Source organism: Camelus dromedarius, chromosome 14, assembly GCF_036321535.1.
Source record: "Camelus dromedarius isolate mCamDro1 chromosome 14, mCamDro1.pat, whole genome shotgun sequence".
NCBI classification, from domain to species: domain Eukaryota; kingdom Metazoa; phylum Chordata; class Mammalia; order Artiodactyla; family Camelidae; genus Camelus; species Camelus dromedarius.
In genome coordinates, this window is record NC_087449.1 from 36,378,189 (window position 1) to 36,404,992 (window position 26,804).

At 35.5% G+C, this 26,804-nt stretch overlaps 1 protein-coding gene across 5 annotated transcripts in view; it reads left to right on the top strand.

Annotated features, from left to right (window-relative positions):
- SPATA6 (spermatogenesis associated 6) overlaps positions 1-26,804 on the top strand; it is a 107,689-nt gene that overhangs the window by 11,677 nt on the left and 69,208 nt on the right. For 3 of the 5 annotated variants that reach the window (XM_010984722.3, XM_031465091.2, XM_010984723.3), the window contains exons 2-6: positions 4,461-4,598; positions 5,764-5,812; positions 15,465-15,506; positions 16,564-16,688; positions 24,389-24,469. In XM_010984722.3, coding sequence (XP_010983024.1) covers positions 4,461-4,598; positions 5,764-5,812; positions 15,465-15,506; positions 16,564-16,688; positions 24,389-24,469 — 435 coding nt within the window. Of the gene's footprint in view, positions 1-4,460; positions 4,599-5,763; positions 5,813-15,007; positions 15,037-15,464; positions 15,507-16,563; positions 16,689-24,388; positions 24,470-26,804 lie in introns of those variants that run through there. The other 2 variants (XM_031465092.2, XM_031465089.2) reach the window with 2 other exon arrangements.

The window sequence follows — 26,804 nt, forward strand, 5'->3', positions numbered from 1 at the left end:
TGGCCATTTTAAGAATATTGATTCTTCCAGTCCAAGAACATGGTATATCTTTCCATCTGTTTGTGTCATCTTCAACTTCTTTCATCAGTGTCTTACAGTTTTCAGAGTACAGGTCCTTTACCTCCTTAGGTAGGTTTATTCCTAGGTTTTTTATTCGTTTTGATCAAATGGTAAATGGGATTGTTTCCTTAATTTCTTTTTTTGCTATTTTGTTGTTAGTGTATAAAAATGCAACTGATTTCTGTGTACTAATTTTGTATCCTGCAACATTATCAGATTCATTGATGAGCTCTAGTAGTTTTCTGGGAGCATCTTTAGGATTTTCTATGTATAGCAGTATCATGTCATCTGCAGACAGTGACAGTTTTCTTTCTTTTCCAATTTGGATTCCTTTTATTTCTTTTTTTCCCCTCTGATTGCTGTGGCTAGGACTTCCAAAACTATGTTGAATAAAAGTGGCAAGAGTGGGTATCCTTGTCTTGTTCCTGATCTTAGAGGAAATGTTTTCAGCTTTTCACCATTGAGTATGTGTTAGCTGTGGGTTTGTCATATATGACCTTTATTATGTTGAGGTATGTTCCCTCTATGCCCACTTTCTGGAGAGTTTTATTTTAATCATTAATGGGTGCTGAATTTTATCAAAAGCTTTTTCTGCATCTATTGAGATGATTATATGGTTTTTATTCTTCAGTTTGTTAATGTGTATCACACTGATTGATTTGTGGATATTGAAAAATCCTTGCATCCCTGGGATAAATTCCACTTGATCATGGTGTATGATTCTTTTACTGTATTGTTGGAGTTCATTTGCTAGTATTTTGTTGAGGATTTTTGCACCTATATTCATAAGTGATATTGGCTGTAATGTTCTTTTTTGTGATTTTTTTTTCCTGTCTTGGTATCAGGATGATGGTGGCCTCATAGAATGTGTTTGGAAGTGTTCCTTCCTCTGCAGTTTTTTGGAGTAGTTTCAGAAGAACTGGTGTTAACTCTTCTCTGAATGTGTGGTAGAATTCCCCTGTGAAGCCGTATGGTCCTGGACTCTTATTTCTTGGGATTTTTCTAATTACTGATTCAATTTCAGTGCTGGTAATTGGTTTCTCTTCATATTTTCTATGTCTTCCTGGTTCAGTCTTGGCAAATTGATTCAGTCTTGGCAAATTGTACCTTTTTAAGAAATTGTCCATTTCTTCTAGGCTGTCCATTTTGTTGGTGTATAGTTGCTCATAGTAGATGCTTATGATCCTTTGTATTTCTGTAGTGTTGGTTGTAACTTCTCCTTTTTCATTTCTGATTTTATTAATTTGGGCCCTCTTCCTTTTTGTCTTGATGAGTCTGGCTAAAGGTTTATCAATTTTGTTTATCTTTTCAAGGAACCAGCTCTTAGTTTCATTGATTTTTTAAAAAAAATTTTTAGTCTTTATTTCATTTATTTTCTGCTTTAATCTTTATGATTTCTTCCCTTCTACTAACTTTGGGTTTTGTTTGTTCTTCTTTCTCTAATTGCTTTTGATGTTACCTTAGGTTGTTTATTTGAAATTGTTCTTGTTTCCTGAAGTGAGCTTGTATCACTGTAAACTTCCCTCCTAGAAGTGATTTTGCTGTGTCCCAGAGGTTTTGGATCTTCATATTTTCATTTTCATTTGGCTCTAAGTGTTTTTTTTTGATTTCCTCTTTGATTTCTTCAGTGATCCATTGGTTGTTTAGTAGCATATTGTTTAGCTTCCATGTGTTGTGGTTTTTGCAGTTTTTTCCTTGTAGTTGATTTCTAATCTCATAGTGTTGTAATTGGAAAAGAAGCTTGATATGTGATTTCAGTTTTCTTAAGTTTACTGAGGCTTGCTTTGTAGGCCAGCATGTGATCTGTCCTGGAGACTGTTCTGTGTGCAGTTGAGAAGAATGTATATTCTGCTTTCAGATGGCGTGCTCTATAAATAACAGTTGAGCCCATCTGGTCCACTTAAGGCCTGTATTTCCTTATTGATTTTCTGTCTGGATAATCTGTCCATTGGTGTAAGTGGGGTATTCAGTTTCCACACTATTATTGTGGTATTGTTGATTTCTCCTTTTAGGTCTGTTAACAGTTGCCTTATATATTGAGGTGCTCCTATGTTGGGTGCATATATATTTATAATTGTTACATCTTCTCTTGGATTGATCCCTTGATCATTATATAACGTCCTTCTTTGTCTCTTGTAGCAATCTTTAAAGTCTATTTTGTATAATATAATTATTGCCACCGGGTTTTAATCTTTAAAGTTGTTTTTTTTGCAGACAAGCATGCTATATCTTGCTTTTTTATCCAGTCTGATAATTTCTGCCTCTTAGTAACAACACTTAGGATATTTACATTCATGTAATTATCCGTATGGCTCGTTTAAGTCAGCACCTTGCTATTTCTGTTTGTTTTCATCTGATTTTCTTAACCCCCTCTTCTTGCCTTCTTTTTGGAAAGCTCCATGGTATTCCTTTAAAGGGTGGCAGAATTTGTAAAATTGTGGATGAGGGAAAAATACCATGTCTTCTTACAGATATTACAAATTAGAAAGAGACTCAGTATTTTCTTGTGAGGACAGTTAGAGCTGTGCTGTCCAGTAGAAATATAATATGAGTGAAAACTTGAGCCAAGTATGTAATTTAATTTTTTTTACTAGCTGCATTAAAAAATTAAAAGTGATAAAATTTTTACCATAATTTTATTTATGTCAGTATAGTCAAAGTATTATCCTTTCAACATGCAATTAATATGAAAGTTGTTAATGAGATATTTTACACTGTTTATTTGTAATAAGTCTTCAAAATGTTTGAACAAGTCTTCAAAAATCTTCAAAATCCTCTCTTTTGCACTTACTGTCCGTCTCAGTTTGGACCAGCCACATCTATAGGCATAACACAGATTTAGAGGGACTCTAACAGGTTTGGTTTTAATGAGACAGAGTAGAAAATGAAACTGATAGAATGCGATTTACTGAGGACCTTGATTTTAATAATCAGTAGTGAATACATTAGGTCAGAAGTAGAAAACAGAGTAAGATGTAGATGGAGTGAAAATAGCTAGCATGGAAAATAATCTTACCTTCTATGTACAAAGGGACATGAAGTCTTAGTCATTTTTCAGTGCAGTCGTCTATATTAAGATAGCGAATGATAGTGGCTTTCAGGCTAACAATAATTATAGCTAGTATTTCTTGAATGCTCTGTCAGGCAGTATTCTAAGTACTCTGAATGACTCGTTTATTGTGTGACTTTAAGTAAGTAAATCATCTTCACTTTATTGGGGCTCTATTGTTTTCCTATATAAAAAATCCAAAGGTGTATTGGATTTCTAAGCTGCTCCTTAATACTGAAAGTCTGTGTTTTTGGATTCACTGATGAGAAAATTAAAATTTCTGTTTTCAGGGAATTTATAATGAAAAAGAGGTGAGATGTACCCACTTAATTAAAATTCATGGGCCTTAAGAGAACTACAAAATGCTATGAGACTCTAAAACATATTTACTTGAATATAATAAATTCACTATAAATGTTTGAATTAAATTGAATTGAATAATGGTAGCTGGTGAATCAGGAGAAGTTTTGTATATGGAATGGCAGTTAATGTAAACCTTGGGAGGTGGTAGAAGTAAATGAAGAGGGCATAGAATGGAGTAGTAATGAGTAGTAATCCAGATAATGGAAGAATGTAAAGCAAGAAAGTTATGGCTGTGTTCAGAAAACAATAAAAAGATATACTTTGTATTTTTAGGAAGTGTTGAGTAATATTGCTATGTAATAGGTTGGATTCAAATCTTAGAGAATCTTTAATGGTGTGGCTGACCATTGACAATGAAAAATAGCAGGAACTGGAGAGGCTGTGCTATGTATTTTTTAGAAACCTCATATCTTATGCCTATACTTTGTGTCAATCAAGAGAATAGTTAAGTGCAATTTTATGTTTAAAAATATTTCATTGGCTGGAAATTTACAATTCACTTGCTTTGAAACTTTGTCATATTTCCTTTGATGAGGGTGTGTATGGGCTGATATTTAGGGTGATATAGGTCAGATTTGTGCTTTTTATTTTTATTTTTTGTCCTCTAATATAGTGCTTCATTTCTGCTGAGTCTATCCTTTGTGGTTAAATGATGCTGAATAAGTTTATGTCAGCATTCTACATAAAGTGGGAGCCTAAGGCTGACTGTTTAAAACTATTAGTGTCTAACCCAAGAGCCATTACATAGAGCTTCAAATGTGGCACAAATTACCAAGTGGAAAAATCATAGATTTCTCAGAGGAATGGAAGTTATAAAGGCATTTCATTTAACTCCGTAAACACTAGAATCGCTCTCTATTTTTTACTTGTGCATATTTTTATTAGCTTAGCAGACTAGTGTTTTTATGCAATGTTTGATAAGTTATTTTGGTAGGATAGTCCAGGGAATTCATGAAGCAGTCACATCCATCTGTCTAATTTCTTTCAGGTAACTTGCCCAGGAGTGGTGCTGAAAGACAAGGAGGACATCTATCTTAGCATCTGTGTGTTTGGCCAATACAAGAAGACACAATGTGTCCCAGCCAATTTCCCACTGGTCTTCAATGCCAGAATGGTGTTTGAAAAGGTGAGTTCAAATAGCCAATCAAATGTTAATAAACAAAATCAAAGTGGCTCCAAATTTTGAATAACACATATTATTATTGTTGACCATGCACTTTGATTTAAATTCAAAAGGAGATTTGTAACTGAAATTTGGAAGCTTGAAAATAAATATACATTTTATTATATAACAAGTCATTTGCCTCTTTTTCATGATGGGTCAGTTTACTTCTAAAATTGTCTTGTGGGCTTTATATAACATGTAACATCTTGAATTCTAAGTAATCATTTTTATAAACGAGAGAGAGAGGGGAGATATTCATAGGTAAGAATAGCTCATATTTTACTTATGGGTGTCTTGTGGTACTTCTTTCTATATGTCTCTTTTCTTTTTTCCCCCCCTAAACCTGATGCTTTTGGTTAATTATTACCAATTGTATTTCTCACTTTTTTCTTTCCTCGTTTCCTTGTCTACTTCCCTCCTTCCTTCCTTTCTTCCCTTCTTCCCTTCCTCCTTCCTTCTTTCCTTTTTTTTTTTCTTCCTTTTCTCCACAAGTAATTACTGAGTGCCTGCTCAGTTCTCTGCACTGTTCTAGGCACTGGGTAAACAAGACAAACGGTCTCCCCGCTTGGAGCTTACATTGCAATGGGAGAAACAGACAATAATCAAGTAAATGCAAGTAATTTTAGATAGTAAGTATCATGATGAAAGTAAAGGGAGAGTAAGGGGACAGAGGGGTGAGGGGGATTGTCTCTTTTAAAGGAAGGTCAGAGAAGGCAGTAACAGTGAAGCTGAGCCTGAATTATGAGACAGTATCAGTTATTTGAAGGTCTCGGGGAAAAGCATTCTAAGCAGAGGAACAGCAGATATAAAGGTGTCTTGGGAACAAGCTTGATGAACTGGAGGAACACCAAGAAGGCCAGTATAGTCATGGTGACAAAAGAGAGAAGAGTTCTAGCAGATGAAATTGGAGAGGGAGGCAGAACCAGTTTAATGTTTGTTTGTTTGTAAAATCTTCCATAGTGATCATGGGAAGCAGAGAGGAAGTGACTGTTCTCAATAATGTATAAAGTTTCTTTGGTTGGGAGAGGAATCTTTTGGGAAGGGGAAGGAAAACACAAAGACTTTCATATGTACCCTTTTGCTTCCTCTTCTCTGCCCTGCTTCCCTCTGCCTTCTCTCGCTGTAGGTGTTCCCTGAAGCAGTAGACCCTGGAGATGTGGTTGCACAGCTTGAATGTAAGTTTTTAACTTTTAATTCCTGATTCTAAGAGATTGTAGATTTATGCTCTTTAATCCTGAGTTAGATAAAAGTCAAAAAAGTTCTAATAAGAATTTCAGTAACCTCGCGGTGAGACTTTTTTTTTTATACTTTTTAGAATTTTGGAATATACCTGGAAATAAAAAATACATGTGCCACAGAGAGACAAGGAACTTTTCTTTTTTCTATGTTTGATCTGTGAACTACAAAAAGACTTATTTGAACATTTTATTGATTAAGATAATATGGACTATTAATGATGTAAGGATTGAGATTCATGTTAGATGGGACTTTGCCCTGCGAACAAAAGTGTGCCTTTAACCTCATTGTGTTACAAATCAAGACAGTAAGTAATAGAAGATTGAAGTAATAGTAGCTTAAAATATATATACTTTTGCATTTTGCATTATATTCAAATATGTTAATAAATCATTTGAAAGTGACATATTTCAAGGCTGTGGTTAACAGTAAGTTCTTCGAAATACTAGGAATCAACTACAAAAAGATCCAACTACTTGTGAGAGCAGCAGTGCAAAGGTATATACACTTGAGAGTAAGTTATTCAAGCTCTGGGTATGAAATGAAGAGCTCTGTTACTCATCCTTGTAATTAGAAAGGGGTTGGGGATTACCAGATTGGTCTAATGTATGACTGTGGCTCAGAACGCCGGTACTGGGCATCATCAGTGTCAGCTGTCCCTTCCACACCTGTCCCTGCCCTCTCACACCACTGGGACTCTAGCAGTGTAAAAACATGGAACCTGGCCGCATGCTGGAATCTAGGCATATAGGTAGAAACAGGGCTGGCTCATTGGCTTACCCTGAGGGAGCTGATAGTTTAGTGACTCATCTCCAGAGAATTCTTTATGGCCAGTATCAATATCTTCTTTGTTTTTTTTAAATAGCCCTTCTAGCACTTGGTATTCTATTTTCCACTGTGGCCATCTAGCTAGGTGCCAGTTTGGTGCTAATGGGTAAATCGCTTTTAATTTTCTTGAACATCTTGTTCAGTATCTGGGAAATTGGGTATCTTAGAAAATATGAAGATAATTATTTCTCTCATCATTTTGAAATTCTTCTGTTAAAAAAATATATTTTTTCTGTTTGATTTAAAATTTAGAGGCTCTAAGAAGAGTACTTGGTTGTAAATATTATTTGGAATCTTTCTTGCTGTGATTTCCCTGATTCAGTTTTTCTCTTAGATCTCTTCCCACCTCATTGACATTCCACTTTTTGGTATCTTTCTCAAATTCATCTTTCTCTGCCCTGTCTTTAAATATTGGTTTCCCTCTGGCTTCACTTCTCTGATTACTTTTTACTTAGCTTCTCCTCTCTCCTTATACGATACTCGTCAAAGACTTGGTTTCGTGTATTACCTATCTTCTGATGATTTACACACCAGTCTTTATCCCTGACCTCTCTTGTGAGCTTTGGGCCCTTTTTTCTTTTACTTTTTTTTTCCCCCTCTCAGTTTTGTAATTTTTGTGGTCTCCTAATCTTATTAATATGAAAAATTAAAAACACACTAAAAGTGGAAAAGATGGAACGGTGAAGTCCCATATACCTATCAGCCTCAACAGTTTTTGACATTTTGCCAATTGTTCACATGTTCACCCTCCCACTTAAAACAATGTTGGAGTATTTAAAAACAAATTCTGTACGTACATTATTTCGTTGCAAATATTCTGGCATGACCTCTGACTGACTTTTTAAAAAGAAGTATAACCACCACAGTGGTATCATACCTAACAAAATTAATAATAATTCCTTAATAACATCAAATACTTAGTCATTATGCAGATTTCTCCTGTTTCATCAAAATGTCTTTATACAGCTGGTTTGTTAAAATCAGGATCCCATCAAGGTGTGGCTCACACATTGCATATGGCCATTTAGCTCTTAAGTTTTTTTTTTTTTCTGTAATAGTGTCCCTCACTTTTTTCCCTAGTGCTGTCAATTTGTTAAAATAATGTTTTTGAGGTTTATCCATGTTTTTCTGTGTATTAGCAGTTTATTCCTTTTTATTGATGAAAAATATTCTATGGTATGGAGCTTTTTTTCTCCCTTCCATTTACCATCTGATGGGCATTTGGATTGTTTCTAGGTTTTGGGTATTATGGACAATGTTGCTGGGACTATATGGATATATGCTGGGTTGTATGCTAAGTTTAACTTCTTAAGAAACTGTCAACTTGTTTTCTAAAGTTACTGTACCATTGTACATTCCCACCGGCAACATATGAAGACTTTCCACATCATCCCCAGGACTTGATATTGTCATTTTTGGGGGGGTATATAGCCATTTTGTTGGGTATGTGGTGGTATCTCATTGTATTTTTAATTTGCATTTTAATACTGACTAATAGTGTTGAGCATCTTTCCATGTGCAGATTAGCTATTCATATATCTTTTCTTGCAAAATGCTTATTCAAATATTTTGTTCATTTTGGAATTGGTTATTTGTCTTATTGAGTTGTAAATTTTTTTCTTTTAAAAATATTCTATATGTAAGTCCTTTATCAGAAATGCGATTCGTAAACATTTTCTCCTATTCTATGACTTGTTTTTTCATTCTTTAAATGGTGTCTTCTAAAGAACAAAAGTTATGAAGTCTGAGTTATAAATTTTTTTCTTTTATGGATCATGTTTTTGGTGAAATCTTCGCTTTACCAAAGATTACAAAAGTTTTCTCTTATCTTTTCTTCTATGCATTTTATAGTTTTATCCCTTACATTTAGGCCTATGATCCATTTTAAGTTAATTTTTGTGTATGGTGAGAGGTAAAATTCTCATTCTCTCTCTATTATTTTTTTTTTTTTTTGGTGGATGGCTGTCTAGTTGAGCATGGTCCAAATGCTCAAGGAGATCCAAGGACCCCCTTAATTGAACAGTCTAATAAAATGGTCAGATACTTGAGTAACCTCAGATAAAGTGCTTAGAACAGTCCTTGACACTCAGTAAACACTTACAATGTCCTTTGTTTATCTTTGTTAGTGGTGTGCTGTTATTATGTCTGTTATTATTCATCCCCCTTCATACCACGTCTGCACCTCTAAGGAAACTCTGGAGGCCCAGAATCACCTAACCCTCTTGGGAAATATGTATTTATGATATATAAATATAAATATAAAGTGATATTAAGTGCCACTGGCATTAAAGCCACACACATACACACACACACACACACACACACACACACACACACACACACACACACACACACACACACACACACACACAGTACAGTTGACCCTTGAACAACATAGGTTTGAGCTGGGCAGGTCCACTTACATGCGGGCTTTTTTTCCAGAACCACACGATCTGTGGTCAGTTGAATCTGTGGGTGCTGAACTGCAGATCCGGAGGAGCTGCAGGTGTGGAGAAACCACTAACATGGAGGAACTGTGGATGTGGAGGGCCGACTAGAAGCTGTATATGGCTGTTGGACTGCAGGGAGGATTTGCGCTCCTAACCCCACATTGTTCAGTGGTCAGCTACATACTGCCACAAATACACCACCTGAAAACCTCTCCCTACAGATGTTTATACTGCTTGCTTCCTCACTTCTCTCCAGTCACTGCTCAAATTTATCAAACTAAGAGATCTTTTCTCACTAAAGTATAGCACCCACTTTTGATGAATATATCAATCTCTCTCTATTCCATTATCTTTAGTTATCATTATCTTCTCTACCAGGATACTTTGAGAGTAAAAGTGTATTTTTAGTATTTCCACCAGGACGGCAGGTGTGAAAAGCGTGCTGCACTGTTAAGGGTGAATAGGGATGAATGTACCTCCTGCTTTTGTTCCTAGCACTGATATATTCCTTATTTTTTATTTTCTCTCTCATTAGAATGATGGTCTCATAAGAGCATTGACTTTTCCTTTTTTGTTCACTGCTGTATCTCTAGTGCACATTGACAATATGTGGCACATACTAGGTGTTTGATATCCAAGGAGTTAAGTAAAGTATAAATGCGTCATATAACGGCCTCTCATTGCTTGTTTTTATGAGTGTTGAAACTATCCTATTGAGAGATACCTGTTTGTAGTGTTATAATCCTTTAAGAAATTTATTTTGTATTTGAGAATTTATAATATAATAATAGCTGCTCTGGCTTCATTCCCTTTGACATTTGGATAAAGCGAAGATGTGACCTGTGTTTATATTGTCGTGGATCACTAGGTGTCCCTCCTGTTTTCTCTCACCTGTAGGTTAAAAGAGCAGTTTCATTAGAGCCGCTGCTTTTCACCTTCTGGGAGTTAGCGGTTACCTACTGTCTGGGGTATTTCAAATGCTTTCAGGTGAAGATTTGAAGGCTGAGAATAAGTCCCTCAGAGTCTGTGAATGAGAGATTCCCTGCCTCAATCCTTAGGAGAGCTTGTAGGACTCAGGATTCACATTTTAAATCCATGATGGCAAATGCATTCCAACCAATTTACCTTTGTAGTTAGGGCGAGTAAGTAGGCTTTCAGGGGAAACTGTTATAGCAGTTACTCTTGCTGGTGCAGAAGGTTAAAGGCATTCTGACTCTCTCTCTCAAGGTGCATATGGTAGCTTTTGATTTGCTCTATGTGACTAAGAATTCTGGAGTATTGTAGTGCATTTACTTTGTAACTCACACTAGAAGTACATGTGAAAATGGGAATTTTTATGAAGGAAGGAAGGAAATTGTCAGTATTTGTTACAAGGTTATGGGCAACTATAAAATGGGATTAATTATACTATGTGTTCCAGTAGATGTAATTTATTTACATGAACTTACTATTTGGTTTCCAGGAACATTAGTTCTCTAAAATTTATCCTTTAGTAATTTAAGGTCTTTCTTTCTGAAGTATTTTTGCCAAAATATTTATTTTTTAAATATGAAGGAATAGAACATAGTTTATAGAAATTAGGAAATAGTTTTTCTCTTTAGAAGTTCATCTATGTTCTTATTATTAAAATATAAACTAAACAAACCCAAGCAGTTACTTTTCAGGTCATTTCTTTACACCTGAGGGGTTTCAATAACAATTTGACCTATATTATTTATTTCCTGACTTCACTTTGTGTGGCAGTGAGTCATTGTGTCAGTGATAGATTCAGAAGGTATATAGTGTATGGATACAAATTTTAAATTTATTTTCTATTTAAACCCTTTGTTTTTAAACTTTATACTCCTCCTGAGATTATTGATACTTCTGAGACCATTGATACCTTTAGGAAACTTATTGGAATGAAAAATAATTATATTTGAAAATACAGTTTGTTGACAGCTGTCTTTATTTTTCTTTTTTCACTATAAATTGTTCACAGAAATAATACTTGGCAATACTAATAATATTTTGATGGACATTTTATTGACTATGTTCTGCTTGAGTGTTTGGCCCCTTCCAAAATGATTCTGACTAGGGTGGGGTTTTTTTGTTTCAATTGTAAAATTGCTGTTTCTTTCCTTGGCTTTATTTTTAGCCTTTTACATTTCTTTATGAAACGTTTTTGGTTTTAATTTCTTAAAAAGTTTTATTTATTTATTTGTTTCTTTGGGGGAGCAGAAGAGAAGTTTAACAGTGTAGTGGGCGCTCCCACAGTGATGCTGTTAGAGCACACACACAATTTCTCTAATCAAAAACAGGAAGCTTTTTAAGAGAAAATTTCATAAATATATAAAAGTGGACACTAAAAGAGAATAATGACCCCCTGCCCTCATACTCATCACTCAGTTCAATAATTATCAATTCATGGCTAATTTTTTTTAACTATATCTCCCTACTTCATCATCCTTTTCCAGATTATTTTGAAGAAAATCTCTGACGTCATATGCTTTTATCTGTTAGGTATCAATATCTAAAATAAAGGAACAATACCATATCATGCCCGCAAAATGAATAGTTTCTTACTATTAAGTATATATTCAATTCACATTTCCTCAACTGTCTTATAATTTAAAAAAATAAGTCTTTTGTTTGAACTGGGATAAAGATAAGGTCATACATTATGATTGGTTGATGTCTCAAGCAAGTATATTCCTCTCTTAATTTTTCTCTTCTATGTAGCAGTCTTAAATATTTTTAATTATTATTTTTCTAGCTATTTCACACTTATAAAAAATAATTTTTTAATTTTACGTTGTATTTATTTTATATTTTAGGTGGGGAAGGGAGATACTTAGGTTAATTTATTTTTAGAGGAGGCACTGGCTATTGAACCCAGGACCTCATGAATACTAAGCAAGCACTCTTCCACTTGAGCTATACTCTCCCTCTGTATTTCACACTTTTAAACAAGATTATGTCACTTATAACTGTTGCTCATATATTAACAATATGTTATTCAGCATATTGACCTTATTTCCAGCAACCTCACTGTATGCATTAATTTAAAAAATGTCTTTAGATTCCTTTGGACTGTTTAGGTACACAATCACATTGTCTGCAAATGATGAGAATGTAGTTCCTCTTTTGTTACTGTCATACCTTTTATTTCTTTTTATTGCTTTCCTTCACTGGATTAGATTTCCAGTAAAATGTTGAAGTGAATGGTAGTAGTGGCAGCAGTGAATGAGGTGAATGCCTCATTTCTGATCTCAGACTGAAAGCGTCAACATTTCATCACTTGGTATGATGTTTGCTTTAGGTTTTTGGTAGATAGCTTTTATCAGATTGAGGAAGTTCTTTTCTATTTCTAGTTTGCTAAGATTTTAAAGAAATCATGAATGATTATTAACTTTTATGAAACTCTTTTTCTTCTTTATTCTGTTCAGGTGGTAAATTATGTTGCTTTAGTTTTGAATACTAAATCGCATTTATATATTGATGAATTTGACTATATAATATATTTCGTGTAGTATTTTTGCATTTATGTTTATGAAATAGATTGCCTGTCATTTTCCTTTCTTGTAAGGTTCTTGTCAGGTTTTGGTAACAGGGTTTTGCTGGGCTCATGAAGTAGGTTGAGAAGTGTTCTTTTTTTTACTGGTCCTCAAAAGAGTGTACATAGTCAGCATTATTTTCTTCCTTAAAAGTTTGAAAAAATTCACTAGAGAAGTCATCTGCCTTAGTGTTTTCTTTGTTCTAAGGTTTTAAATAACAGATTGTATATGTTTTTATGTGCATCCACGCATATATACGTATATATACACATACACAGAGCTATTCAGTTTTTTCTCTGTGTGAATTTTAAATTTTTTTTGGTAAGAATTTGATTTTTTTCTTATATCAGATTGTTTTGAAGTAAATCTCAGATATATATCCTTTTATTTCTTGATACGGATATCTACAATAAAAGAACACTTAAAAATTAACAATTTTTTAATATCATCAAATATCCACTCAGTTCACATTTCCCCAATTGTCCTATTTTTTGTTTGAAATGTGATTCAGATAACATTCAATACATTTGTAGCATGAAATTACTCATAAAGTCTTAGGATTTAAAAATATCTGTCTCTCCCCTTTCATTCCTGACATTAATAATTTGTGTCTTCATCTTTTCTCTTGACCAGTCTTGCCAGGCATTTATCAACTGGTGAATCAAACCTTTCATTATTCTGTTGTTTTGTTATAAATGATTACTTTCTCTTTTATGGTATACCCAAGTCAGCTTTCTTTCAGTTGTTACATATTCTATATTTGTCTATATTTTTTTTCTATTTTTCTATATTCTTATATTTTACACGTGTGTCTCATGAGTGGTATTTGGAGGAAGTTTTTTTAAATCCAATCTGTCTTTTAATGGGACCACTTAGACTATTTCTAAAGATATCTGCATGATATAATTATAGAAATGGCAAACAGATTAGTGGTTATCAGAGGTTAGGGATGGGTTGGGGAGGGAGGTAGATGTGGTTACAAAAGGGCAACATAAGAGATCATGTGGTGATGGAGCTATTCTGTATCTTGGCTGTGGTGGTGTATACACAAACCTACACGACTGATGAAAGTATATAGAACTAAATCAACTGATCTTTGAGAAAGGAGCAAAGGCAATACAATGGAGCAGAGATAGTTTCTTCAGCATATGGTGCTAGGACAGCTGGACATCCACATGCAAAAAAATACGAATCTAGATACAGACCATATTTCCTTCACAAAAATTAGCTCACAATGGATCATAAACTTAATTGGAAAATACAAATCTATAAAACTCCTAGAAGATAGCATTGGAGAAAATCTAGATGACTTTGGGTATGGTGATACCTTTTTAGATACAACATCCAAGACACCATAGTGTTGTCTTTGAAAGAAACTGTGAAAGAAATAATTGATAATCTGGACTGCATTTAAATGAAAAACTACTCTGGGAAAGACAAAATCAAGAGAATTAGAAGACCAGCCACAGACTGGGGAAAAAAATTTGCAATTGATATATCCAAGATATATGAAGAACTCTTAAAATCCAACAAGAAGAAAACAAACAACACAATTAAAAAATAGGCCGAAGACTGTAACAGACACCTCACCAAAGAAGATACACAGATGGCAAATAAGTATATGAAAAGATGCTCCACATCATATGTCATTAGGTAATTGCAAATTAAAACAATGAGATACGTGTACTTAGCTAGGATTGCCAAAGTCTGGAACACTAACAAAACCAAGTGGTGGTAAGGATGGAGCAACAGGAAATCTTATTTATTACTGGTGGGAATGCAAAATGGCACAGCCACTCTGGAAGACAGTTTGGCAGTTTCTTCCAAAACTAAACATACTCTTACCATATGAGCCAGCAATAGTGCTCCTTGGTATTTACACAGAGTTGAAAATTTATGTCTACACAAAAACTCGCACATGGATGTTTATAGTAGCTTTACTCATAATTGCCAAAACTTGGAAGCAACTGAGATGTCTTTCAGTAGGTAAATGGATAAATAAAATGTGGTTATACAATGGAATATCATTCAACACTAAAAAGAAATGAGCCGTCAAGCCATGAAAACACAGGGAGGAAACTTAAATGCATATTACTAAGTGAAAGAAGCCAACCTGAAAAGGCTGTATAATTACAAGTATGTGACATTCTGAAAAAGATAAAACTATGGAGACAATAAAAATATCAGTGTTTGTGGTAGTGGAGTTATAGGGGAGGAGAAAGATAAAATCATCAAAGAACAGAGGAATAGGGCAGTGAAAATTCTCTGTATGATATTATACTGTTGGATAATGTCATTATACTTTTGTCTAAACTTACAGAATGTTCATCACCAAGAATGACCCCTAAGGTAAACTCTGGACTTTGGACAATTATGATGTGTCACTGTAGGTTCATCCTCAATAAAAAAAAAAAAAAAAGTACCATTCCTAAGAGTGATGTTGATAATGGGGTGGGGGGCTATGCATATATGGGGTAGGGATATGGGAAATCTCTGTACCTCCCTCTCAGTTTTGTTGTAAATGTAAATAAAACTGTTCTAAAAAATTAAGGCTTTAAAAAATCAGAAAAAAACCCTAAAGAGATTAATTTCTACTATAGATTAATAAATCCATAAGATACATAGCAACCAAAAAATATAAGCAGTGTACTAAGATATGAACATATTTGTAGTCTACCCAGCAATTACTTTGGCTTTTAGATACTTTTATGGTAAGTAATTAGCTTTTGTTTATTATCAATTTGTTTATTTAAGGAAGTTTTTCTTTAAACTTTCAGATGATACAGCATTGTTTGAGTTGATTCAGCTTGTTCCACCAGGTATTGTATTGTAGTTTGATAAGGTAATTGACATGTAAACCCATTTCAATGAAAAAATCTCATCTTTTCCCCTTTTTCCCAAATTAAGAGCAATGTTGAATTTCTAGCATTGGTCTACTATGTGCAAAATGTCAGTAGACCAAAATAATATATACAGAAAGATTGACATAAATGATATTTGAACACATAGTTCTAAAATTGAATAAACACTAATAATTGCAAGTTGAAAATGACCTGATATCATCTTAGCATATTTTAAGACATTCATAAAAATTTACTTTTAAGTTTTTGTGATTTTTCTAAAACTATAAACTTTTGTTGATAGAAGTTTATCTTATATCTTTGTTTTTGTGTATTGTCTATTTTTGGGAATGGAGGGGATAAAAACCTTACCTTTTTAATAGACAGTACAAATCCCAGGGTAGGTAGAGTTAAAATCTGAAGGATAGTTTTATTTCAATTATTGATTTCTATGATTATAGAAGAAATCTATCTTAAATCCTTATTTTATGTGAGAAATGGAGAGCTATATTTTGTTGAAAGCTAGTAATCTAGAATTTTTGAATATTACATATATACCTAATTCAGGTAACCACGGACTGCAGCAAATGTCTACATTTTTTTTCAACATGTAACCTAATATAATAGCAGGTAGAAAAGAATGGATGATAGGAAAAAATTTGTGGAAATAGTAATTAAGTTTTAGATGTGTAAAGGTCTAGGTTTATGATATACTCTATCCTAGGAAATAGCAAATTTCAGCTTGCTATGTTTAAAAGGACTTTTTTTTCCTAGGAACTCATAGTTACAAAAGTTACATGAATGTCCCTTTTCTACAGAAGGAGGGGGATTAGTAGTATACACTACATTTCTGAATAAGGAAATGTGTTAATTCATTTAACATAACTTTATTTTAATTTTCCTTTCATAGAAAAAAAAAATGACCCTGAAGCAGGTATTTCAGTAAGACATCAGGCATTATGTATTTATACTTGATGATTTTGTTTCTAAATAGCATATTTTGTTATAATTTGATCATAGGATATCTTTCTTGTAGTGGGTGAAACACTGTCTACGTATGATGAGAATACACGAGATTTCATGTTCCCGGGTCCAAATCAAATTTCTGGACACCATGATTCAAACCGCCAGGTTACCATGAGGAGGATTTCTGGCCTTCGAGTAAGCGCTCACTAATTTCTGAATCAATTTGTGATGCAGGATCATTGTCAGAAACGGCCACATAGCTGTCAACACCTGAAATGTGAAGAACTAATTCAAAATTTAATTTGGTTTAAAACATACTTATTTTACGAATTTATGATGTTATTTTAAACATACTGAAATCTAAATGAAAATAATTTACCAAAATGCATGCATCTACCCTCCAAAATTAACAAATATTATTTTGCCTTATATTCTTCAGATTTTTCTCCTCTCCTCCTCTCCCTTTTCTCCCCTCCCCACTGCCCCTGCCTGTCTTTTTGTCTCTGTTCTCTTTACCTTTCTCTCAAAAGAATGACCAATAAACATTTGAAATGGTGCACAAGCCCATTAGCATTTAGGAAAATTCAAAATGAAACAGTCATGTGATTTCATTTTTATAGCCATAAGATTGGTAAAGTTTAATACATCTGACAAATATCAAAAGTGTGAAAAAGTGGAAACTTCCATATACTGTTATGCCACATAAATTGGAATAAGCACAATTCAAAATTATCCAGTAAAGGCAAAGATTCTCATAGCCTATGACTTTCTAGGTATATATATTCTATCTGGTATACTGAGAGCCTTCTTAGGAATGTTCATTTGTAGCACTGTTCATAATAATGAAAAATGAAAATTACTGAACTGTCCGTAAGTTGGAATATGGATAGATTAATTATTATATGTTTGTGTAATGGAAATATGTAATCATAAACTTAAAAGTGAGAGCTGCATTAAGTGATAGCTGACTCTCATCTTTTCCTACAACTTCTTCAATTTTCATTGGAGGCTTTAATGACATTTTTATTTCTGAAAATGCCTTCCACTTAGAGAGACTGAGTAAAGCCCCAGCTGTTGCAAAGAAGAAAAAAGTTAAAGTTGTCTAGGTTGAAATTACTTGGACAAATATTTTTTTACTAACTTTGTAAAGTGTTAAAGTAGTCTGAGTAAGGAAAGTGGGGTGATATATGAGCCAATGTGGTGAATTAAGTAATTGCTCCTGTAGGTCTAGGTTTATGATATACTCTATCCTAGGAAATAGCAAATTTCAGCTTGCTGAAAGTATGAAAGTTGACTAGCAAATCTATTAAAATATACCTCCTTTGGGAATTTTCAGTGTCCATTAGCCCCATTCTATACTATAAAAGTCTTCAAAGAGTGTTTCAGAAACTTTCTAGAAACCTGCAATGAAAAAAAATTCAATTTTAAAATTAATGGTCTTTTTAAAGTAATTTAAAATGCTATATTATACCAAATTGGCAATATAAACATAAGAAAATGGACCATTAGCAGGTTATTTTTCTTTATTTAATTTGGGTTACTTTTATACATATTCAGAAGATGTTGGATTACTAAGGCAAAAAAATCTATATATATTGTTAAAAGATAAATTGAGGCATATTAAAAAATTTAAGAGTTTGAGCAAAAATCAATTTGATTAACCTAGCAGATAGAAAGAAGCTCCAAGGAGCTGTACAAAATGAAAAACTTTTATATCCAGAAGGAAGCTGGAACCGGGAAATTATAGTAGGCCAAAAAGTGTGCTGGTTACTGCAAGGTGATTTTCCTTTAGGGGACAGAAGGGGTCTATCAGGTAGGTTATCTAGTGGATGCTGATCAGGCTATTCCTGACTGACTGGTTTAAGAGTCCATTTCTGGGAGAGCCACAACTGTAATTAGTTTAAATCTGGTGACGTGGGGCTTAGCATAAGCTACTCCATTTTGAGCCTTTTGTCTTTTTTTTTTTTTAAAACAATGGAAAAAGTGAGCCTTCCGGTGGTGGTGGTGTGAATAGGTTGGCAATTACTCTCTCCACACAAGTAAGTACAAAACCGGACAGAACTGTCACAAACAGCAGTTTCAGAGCTCAGAAACTGATTGGCAATTAAGACAAGACAAATTAAGACATATCTACGCTTGAATAACTGCTAAAACGTTGTGTAGAAATGACAGAAGTAGTTGATCTTTTTGCCTAGGACATCTCCCATACCCTGTGTGGCTTCACCAAGCCTGGGACAGGGTGCAAAAATCAGCAGCTTTGCTACCAGAGAGGTCAGAATCAATTTTGAGCAGTGATATTGTGATTTCTAACAAGAAACATTTGATCTCCCCCCCACCCCGTTCCTGGCACAGAGCTCAGAAAACCCTTGTAATTTCCTAAGTGAGGAGAGCATGCCTTTTGTTATGTTAAGGAAGCGACTCTTGGAAAGCTCCTTGGGAGCCTAAGGATGGGGCTGGTTGCCAGGGGAACCAACCATGTGATTAGAGGGTTGGGACTTTCTACCCGACCCCTGACCTCTGGAAAGGAGAGGGGCTGGAGATTGAGTTCAGTCACCAACAGCCAGTGATCTAATCAACCATGCTGTTTAGTGAAGTCTCTGTAAAACCCCGAAGGACGGGGTCAGAGCTTCCACATTGGTGAACACACGGAAGCACTGGGAGAACAGTTCCCCTGGTGATGACGCAGAAGCTCCTCCCCCTTCCCATATATCTCGCCCTGTACACCTCTTCTCTCTGGATGTTCATCTATATCCTTTATCATATCCTTTTATATAAACTAGTAAACAGAAAATACAGTTTTTCTGAGTTTTATGAGCAGCTCTGGCAAATTAATCAAACCCAAGGAGGGGGTCGTGGGAACCACCCATTGGTAGCATATGGGTAACAGCCCAGACTTGCGATTAGCATCTGAAGTCAGATGGGAGCAATCGCAAGGGACTGAGTCCTTAACCTGGTATCTGACACTATCTCCAGGAAGTGTCAGAACTGAGTTAAATTGCAGGACACCCAAATGGTGTTGCAGAGACTTGCTTGGTGGTGTTGGAAAACCCACATGTTGGAATTGGTGTCACAATCATAGGGGCAAATATTGTGGCTTTGCCAGCCAAATGTGGTGGATTCAGTTAGAAGCGTATGAGGAAACCCTACAGCGTTGCGAGGTCGATTGCAGTTTGCAGTTCCAAAGGGAGTGGGCAGCACACCTGCCAGAAAGTTGACAGGGGGATCCTGGAAGTAAGGGAGCAGTAAAAGAGCTGAGATAAGCTTTCTGTCCATCCCTGACTGACTTAAACTGTGCATGTTCACTGCAGACACTGGGAGTCCAACAGAAAGTGAAAGCCAAGGGAGACAAAGACCTGCTGTGTCTTTGAGTGCATTCCCCAGCCCACACACAGATAATCAATAAAGGTTCACTGACCACTAAGCTATGCATACTCAGAAGAGACCGTTAGAAAGAACAGAAGGATAAAAAGACATGCACATATATGTATATTGAACAGCAAAATAGCAGATGTAAATTCAATCATCTCAGTTATTGTATTTAAATGTGACTGGACAACACACTCAAATAAGTAATGTGTTGCCCGGGTAGGCAACAGTGCACCCTTCCTCAGTATTCTGGTGATTCTGCAAAGACATCTAAGAAATCTATCTGAGTCTTAGACTGTCTTCTTCTTTTTTTTTAAACAACTTTATTGTGGTATAATTTCTGTACAGTAAGCTACATGTATTTCAGATATACAAGTTGATGAAATTTGATAGTAAACTACACATATTTCAGATGTATAATTTGATGAATTCTGATAGATATATACACCTATTAAACCATTGCTACAATCAAGATACCTAACACTTCCATCACCCCCACAAGCAGTGCAAATTTCAAACTCCTTTTTTAGGCTATCTTCTTGAACCCATCTCTGTGGCAAGGATTCAGATCACATCTGAGGTTAAATCCTGACACTGTCACAGTCTACCTAAGTAAATCTGAGCAATCCCCTGTAACATGGAGTTAACGTGTTGTTGGGTGGATTAATGAAAGCTTGTAAAAGGTTATCGTAGTACCTGGCATGTAGAGAACACTCAGTAAGTGTTAGTGATACGATGATGGCTGTGGAGATCATGACAAGGTGCTGGTGATGTTGGCGATGGTAATATCTCTAGACTGTTAACTCTATAAAAACAGAATCAGTCAAATTGACACAACATTGTAAACTGACTATACCTCAATTAAAAAAACCCACAAAAACAATCAGTCAAAATCGTTCTTATCTTTGATTTTAACCCTTAGCACAGTTCTTTACATGGAATAGGTACTTAAATGTCTTTTGATTGAATTGAATGGATGAATTACATCTTATTGTAGACTTTATAGAGGAAACTGACATTTGAGATATGTGATGGTTAGATTTATGTGTCGACTTGGTTAGGTTATGGTGCCCAGTTGTTTGGTCAAACACAAGTCTGGATGTTACTGTGAAGGTATTTTGTAGATGTGATTAATATTTACAATCAGTTGACTTTACATGTAAGAGAGTACCCCTGACAATGTAGGTGGACCTCATCCAATTAATTGGAGACCTGCAGAGCAAAAACTGAAGTTTCCCAAAGAATGAGGAATTCCTCCTTAAGAATGTGGTATAGAAACCCTGAGTTTCCAGCCTGCTGGCTTGCTTACAGATTTCACACTCAAGACTACACTATCAACTTTGCTCAGGTTTCCAGCCTGCCAGCTTTTTCTGTGGATTTTGGACTTGCCACTCTCACATGTACCAATTCCTTAAAATAGATGTCTCTCTCTATATATATCCTATTCGTTCTGTTTCCCTGGAACCCCGACTGATACATACTGGTTTTGAAAGATCAGTAAAAATAATGGCTAAAACACTGAGTATTTACTATGTGAACAGCAATATATGGGGAGGGGTAAAGTGAGAAGTTGCAGTCTAGGCTGGGGTAGTTATAAAATATGTCCACAAATGCTTTGACACTCCTCTCTCCCAAAGGCAGCGCTAATCTGTTCCTCTTAAGTATGGACTCTACTTAGTGACTCCAACAGATAGAATATAGTGAAGTGACAGTATCAGAGTTGACATCAGGTCATTAAATGCACGTGGCTTCCTCCTTGTTCTCACTCTTGTATCACTAACTCTGGGGGAAGCCACCTGCCATGTGTGAGGACACTCAAGCAACTCTCCGGAGAGGGCAGAAGCTGGAACAGCTTTGCTGGAATGTTTGTGAAAGCTTGAAGAGCCTTGAAGAAACTGTCAGATGAGTGTTTGCAGGAAAGTGAGGTAAATGTCATTGGAAATTAGGAGAAAAATGGTGTAAAGTTTAATAGTAATGTGGGTAATAGAAAAATACCTGATGAAATGCATGGTCTTTGTAAGGAGACTTTCAGACAGAGTGTTAGAGGGGCTGTCTGGTTTCTTCTTGCTGCTTATAGCAAAATATGAGAGGAGAGAGAGAAGCAAAAGGGAAGGCTGCTAATTATACAAAAAGGAGTTGGAACTTACTGTTTTGGAGGATTCTCAGTCCTCTCCAATGGCTGATAATGCCGAAATTAAGGAATGCCTTATGAGGAAAAGTCATTCCAGTGTGCTTTCAGGAAATAGTGGTCTTATGGTGAAACCATGGGTGTGACTGTAAAATTCTTTATTAAAAATCTCAGAAAGATCAAAGATATTGCCTCAGAGAATAATTTAATTAAACATAGATTCTTGAAGATGCTTAAGGGCATTATCCCTCAGCAGTCTGAGCAGAACCCCTGTAGAGATGAGTGAGACTTTTGTCTAATGAAGTGAACTCCAATAAGATTCACATGAGAACCAGAAAAAAATTTAAGAGCATTATATTGGCAAAAGCACCACCAGCGTGGCCTGAAACGGAGAGCAACCTTACAAAATGAAAAGGCTTTTGGACCTCCCAGATTCTGTTGACAGGACCCAACCTCAGAACACTGCCTACCTCTCATTGCCAAGAAATGATCATTCAAAGGATGGAAACAAGAGCCCAGAGTGTGGATGGAAATAACCATGGATAGTTATTTCTGAGCAGGACTAGGACTAAACTAAAGTCTAAGTGAGGAACCGCTAACATTTTCCTGGCTGGTATCAGAACTGGTGTGGACCAGTGATCCCTGTTTGCCTCACATATTCTCCCCTTTTGAACAGGAATGTCTGTAGCAGTTGTCCTGTGCCTGCTGCACGTGTGTACCTTGAATGTGTGAGGGGCACAAAACTTGTTGCCTTAGTTCATAGGTCTCATTGTGAGGGACTGTATTCTAGGACCTACTGAAAGGACCATACTCCATACTTGAGAAGGTTGAATAATGATTTGATTTAGATGCCAGCTTCCTAGATTTCAAACTGAAGTTGTAAAAGAATGAGACTTTTCCTTTTCATTATCCGTTACCCTCTTTTTTTTTTTTTTGGTAAGGCATAAGTTTAGTTTACACGTGAGAAGAATGTAAGTAATTTGTGGTTAGAGAGTGAACTGAGGTGGTGTAAAAACAAGTCCACAAAATATTTGATGCTCCTCTGCTAAAATGGTAGCCTAACTCCTTTGTCCTAGAATGTGGGCTGTCCTTACAGACTCTACTGAATAGAACGATGTGACAGAAGCACAGGGTTAGACTTCTGAGACTAAGTCATAAAAAGGATTGCATCTTCCTCTTTGCTTTGCTTTGGGAGAACTAGTTACCATGTCCTGAGGACACTCAAGCAGTCCTAGGGAGAGGTTTATGTGATGAGGAGCTGAGTCCTCTTGCTAAAAGCTAGAAAAGAACTGAGGGCTCCAGCCAAGAGCTGTGTGAATGAACCATCTCAGGAAACAGATCCTCCGCCTTCAGTCAGGTCTTCAGACAGCTGCAGCCCATGCGGCATCTTGACTGCAACCTCATGAGAGATTTCGGGACAGAACCACCTAGTTCAGCCTCTGCCAGATTCCTGACCCTTAGAAACTTTGTGGGATAGTATTTACCGAGCTTTTAAACTGCAAAGTAATGTGCTCCATAGCAATGGTTAACTAACAAATAAGCATAGTGGACATCATTAACAAAAGTGTATTTGCAGGAAAACAATCATCCAGTTAATTCATAGGAAAGGCAGATTTCCCTTTCCTGGAGTGTGTAATGTGTGCAGCTTTAAAGTTAATAGGTCAAAGGCTGGGTCTGTAGAGGGTAGATGTCTGACTTCCACTATATTAGAATGAAGCTGCCCTGGGCACAGACAGTACTGTATGTTTTAATGTTTTGGTGAACATGTAATTTGTGTGCTCCCAAATATTTTCTCAGGTGCTTTGTGACTGCTCCTTTGAATTTTATTCTTTGTCTCCACTTTTCTCAAAATGGTGTTTAAGCTGATGATTGAAGTGTTGCAAGAAGTAGAAGCCACATAGATCTGAATGTAAGCTACATTATGGGAAAAAATGTTGGAGGAGTTGCTGGAGACTTACTTCTGTTTTCAAGAACTACATACTGTGATTTTTAACACATGGAGAGTATGAAGATTATTTCTTGAGTGTATGGTTAAATATGTCTTAAATTTGTAAAAATAAAAAGAGCTGAAATCCATTAAGTATTTTCATATATATAAGACTTTAATATTACATCCTAGTTTAAAAATCTTTAAAAAATTTGACAGGGAAATACATGAAAAATGAAAAAAATATTAATTTTTCCATAAAAGCAACACTTGTAAGTGAATCATCAGCAATGAAACTCTGTCTTGATAACATTTAGCATCACTATGTTGTCTTTATCCTTAATAAGAAGTTCAAACTATCAAATAAAGCAGCTGAACCTTGATAGATGCCTGTTACTGTGCCATATTTTCATCCCTAATAATTATCTTTTTAAAAAGTAAAATGTCTAATAACACCCTCTCTTTACTCCTCAGGGAATTGCTCCAAAGCTGGAATTTTCTACAACCTCAGTGATTACTGAATGTCTGATAAGTTCAAGGAAGTGCCGCACTCAGGTTAAAATCATTTATTTAAAATGTTTTAATGGTTTAATTTATTTGTTCATATTTTTGGCATTTGGCAAGCATTATTTTTTTATTTTGGCTACCGCTCTTTTCACTTTTTTTAGGTCAGTCTTGAGTTTAAGTAAAACAGTTATCAAAGACATTCAGCAGTTTGGTTGCATGTTAATAAATGTGACAGTGAAAAGCTTGTTTAACATGTGGTAGACAATACGCTTTTTCTTTTTCTTTTTCTTTTTTTTTTTACTTCATGGGCTTTTTTTTTTTTCTTTTTTTTTAATGCAAAGAAATCAGGCTGCCAGAAAGATGTTGGGTTTGAGAAATCCCATGGAAAACTAGATTGGAGGCTTCTATAAATCTTACAGAAGTTACAGATTACTGCAAAAAGTTTAAAGGATACCTTTTTAGCAAATGTGACCAGAGGGTCTCAGGCTGGGATATTGGTGTTTAGTGAGTATAGCTTCTTGTGTCAGTCTGAGTCCTTAAGGGACTATTGCCTAGTTTGGTGGCCATACTAACGCTATCAGATGAAGAGAAGCTTGGACACTTGAGCCTAAGTACCTTCTGTGTTTGTAAAAACTACCTTTAGTGAACTGAGATATCTGGATCTAATATTCCATTCTGGTCTAACTTCTTACTGAGCCACCAGGATCAGCTTGCCGTGTCCACAGTTTATCTAATAATGTCTTTGCATCCCTCATACATATGTGGCTGCATTATGACCAGGTAGCAAAGGCCAGCCTGTGATGAAGAGCCAGTAATATATAAAGCCTGGAGGGCCCAAACAGGGCCGGACTGGACCAATGGTGTGAAAAGGAGGATGTTAATTTTTGGCATTATCAGTTTTAGATTACATTTGCTCAGGGTGATAACTGTGACAAGCTAAGAAAGGTAATTATGGTTATAAAATTATCAATGGGATCATTCTTACTTTGTTTAGCGAGATATTTGATATGCCAGAGTTTGACCTAGTTATTTATCTTTTAAATGCAAGCTGAAACACACTGTTAGAGATCTAATGGCCCGTGCTTGCCAGACGCAGAGCCGTGTTACTGACTTGTTTGGGGACGTGCACTGTGCACATTTGTAAATCGTCAGAAGTGCTTCCCCAGACTCACAAAGTTTCCTCTCCACACTAGGGTATGCCCTTCTAGTGGGTGGGTAGAAAGGTCTTTTGGTCAGGAATGTAGCAGGCACACAGAGTGCACACGTTCTAAGTGTACAGCTTGGTGGAAGCTTCCATGCGAAACGTAGAACTGTTACCCGACTAGGAGTTTCACCAGACTAGCATTTTCCTCTGTAAAGTTTTGGCAAGTCTCTTTTTTCAACCTGCTATTTCAATGTTTGTCATTAGTCCTTTACTGAACAGAGATGTAAGAGTGTAGCCTTTGGTGTCACTGTTTAAGAAAATATGCTTGAGAATCAATCAGATTTGGGTTCAAGTTCTTCACAAGACTGATTTAAGGGTTAAATTAGAGAATATATGCAAACGTGCCTGGCACATAACATGTAGGTCACGCATTTTGTGGCTGTTACTAAGGTTATTATTTCTTTAATTAAGATAACTGGGGGAGATACAGAAGACATAGATGAAATATAAGATAGAAAGCATTGTATGGTAGGCACAGCAGAGTATACACCTTTACATCATTAAAATTCTGAGTGATAACAGCCAGAATTTTAAGCTTATTTGATCTTACTTGAGAATTTGATAAATCTGTTTTTTTTCCCAAATGAATATTAGTTACAATTAGAATTTTAATGGCTATAAAACTGCATTTTCAGATTCAAATACAATGTAAGAATAAGACAAACCAATTTGGTTTTTAAGAGAGGAGTGAGTGAAATAAACTTCATAAAATTATTTAGGTTTATAAATATTTATAATGACCTTTATTCCTCCCAGCACATTATTTTCAAAATTTTTGTCACAATTAATGTTTTGTCACCAATTGAATGGACTGAACAAATTAAGCATGTTATTGGGATTTTCTGGAATAAATCTAGTTTTCTGCTTATTCTTTTTTACCTACTGAAAAGTAGAATTTATTGTCAAATAGTTCAATATTACTACTAACTTTATTAATATGTTTGTTAATCTGTGTCAGGTAGCTTTTGCTGCGTAACAAGCCACACTAACTTAGTAACTTAAAACAAAGTGTTTCTCACAGTTTTGTGTATTGGCTGGGTGATTATTTTGGTCTGGACTGGCCAGGCTAGGGCTGAATGATACAGGAAGGCTTCACTCACATGTCTGGCAGTGGATGACTTTTTGGCCTGAGAGGGACTCTACCTTTCTGGTATTTGGCTTGACTTGAGCTGGAGAAGA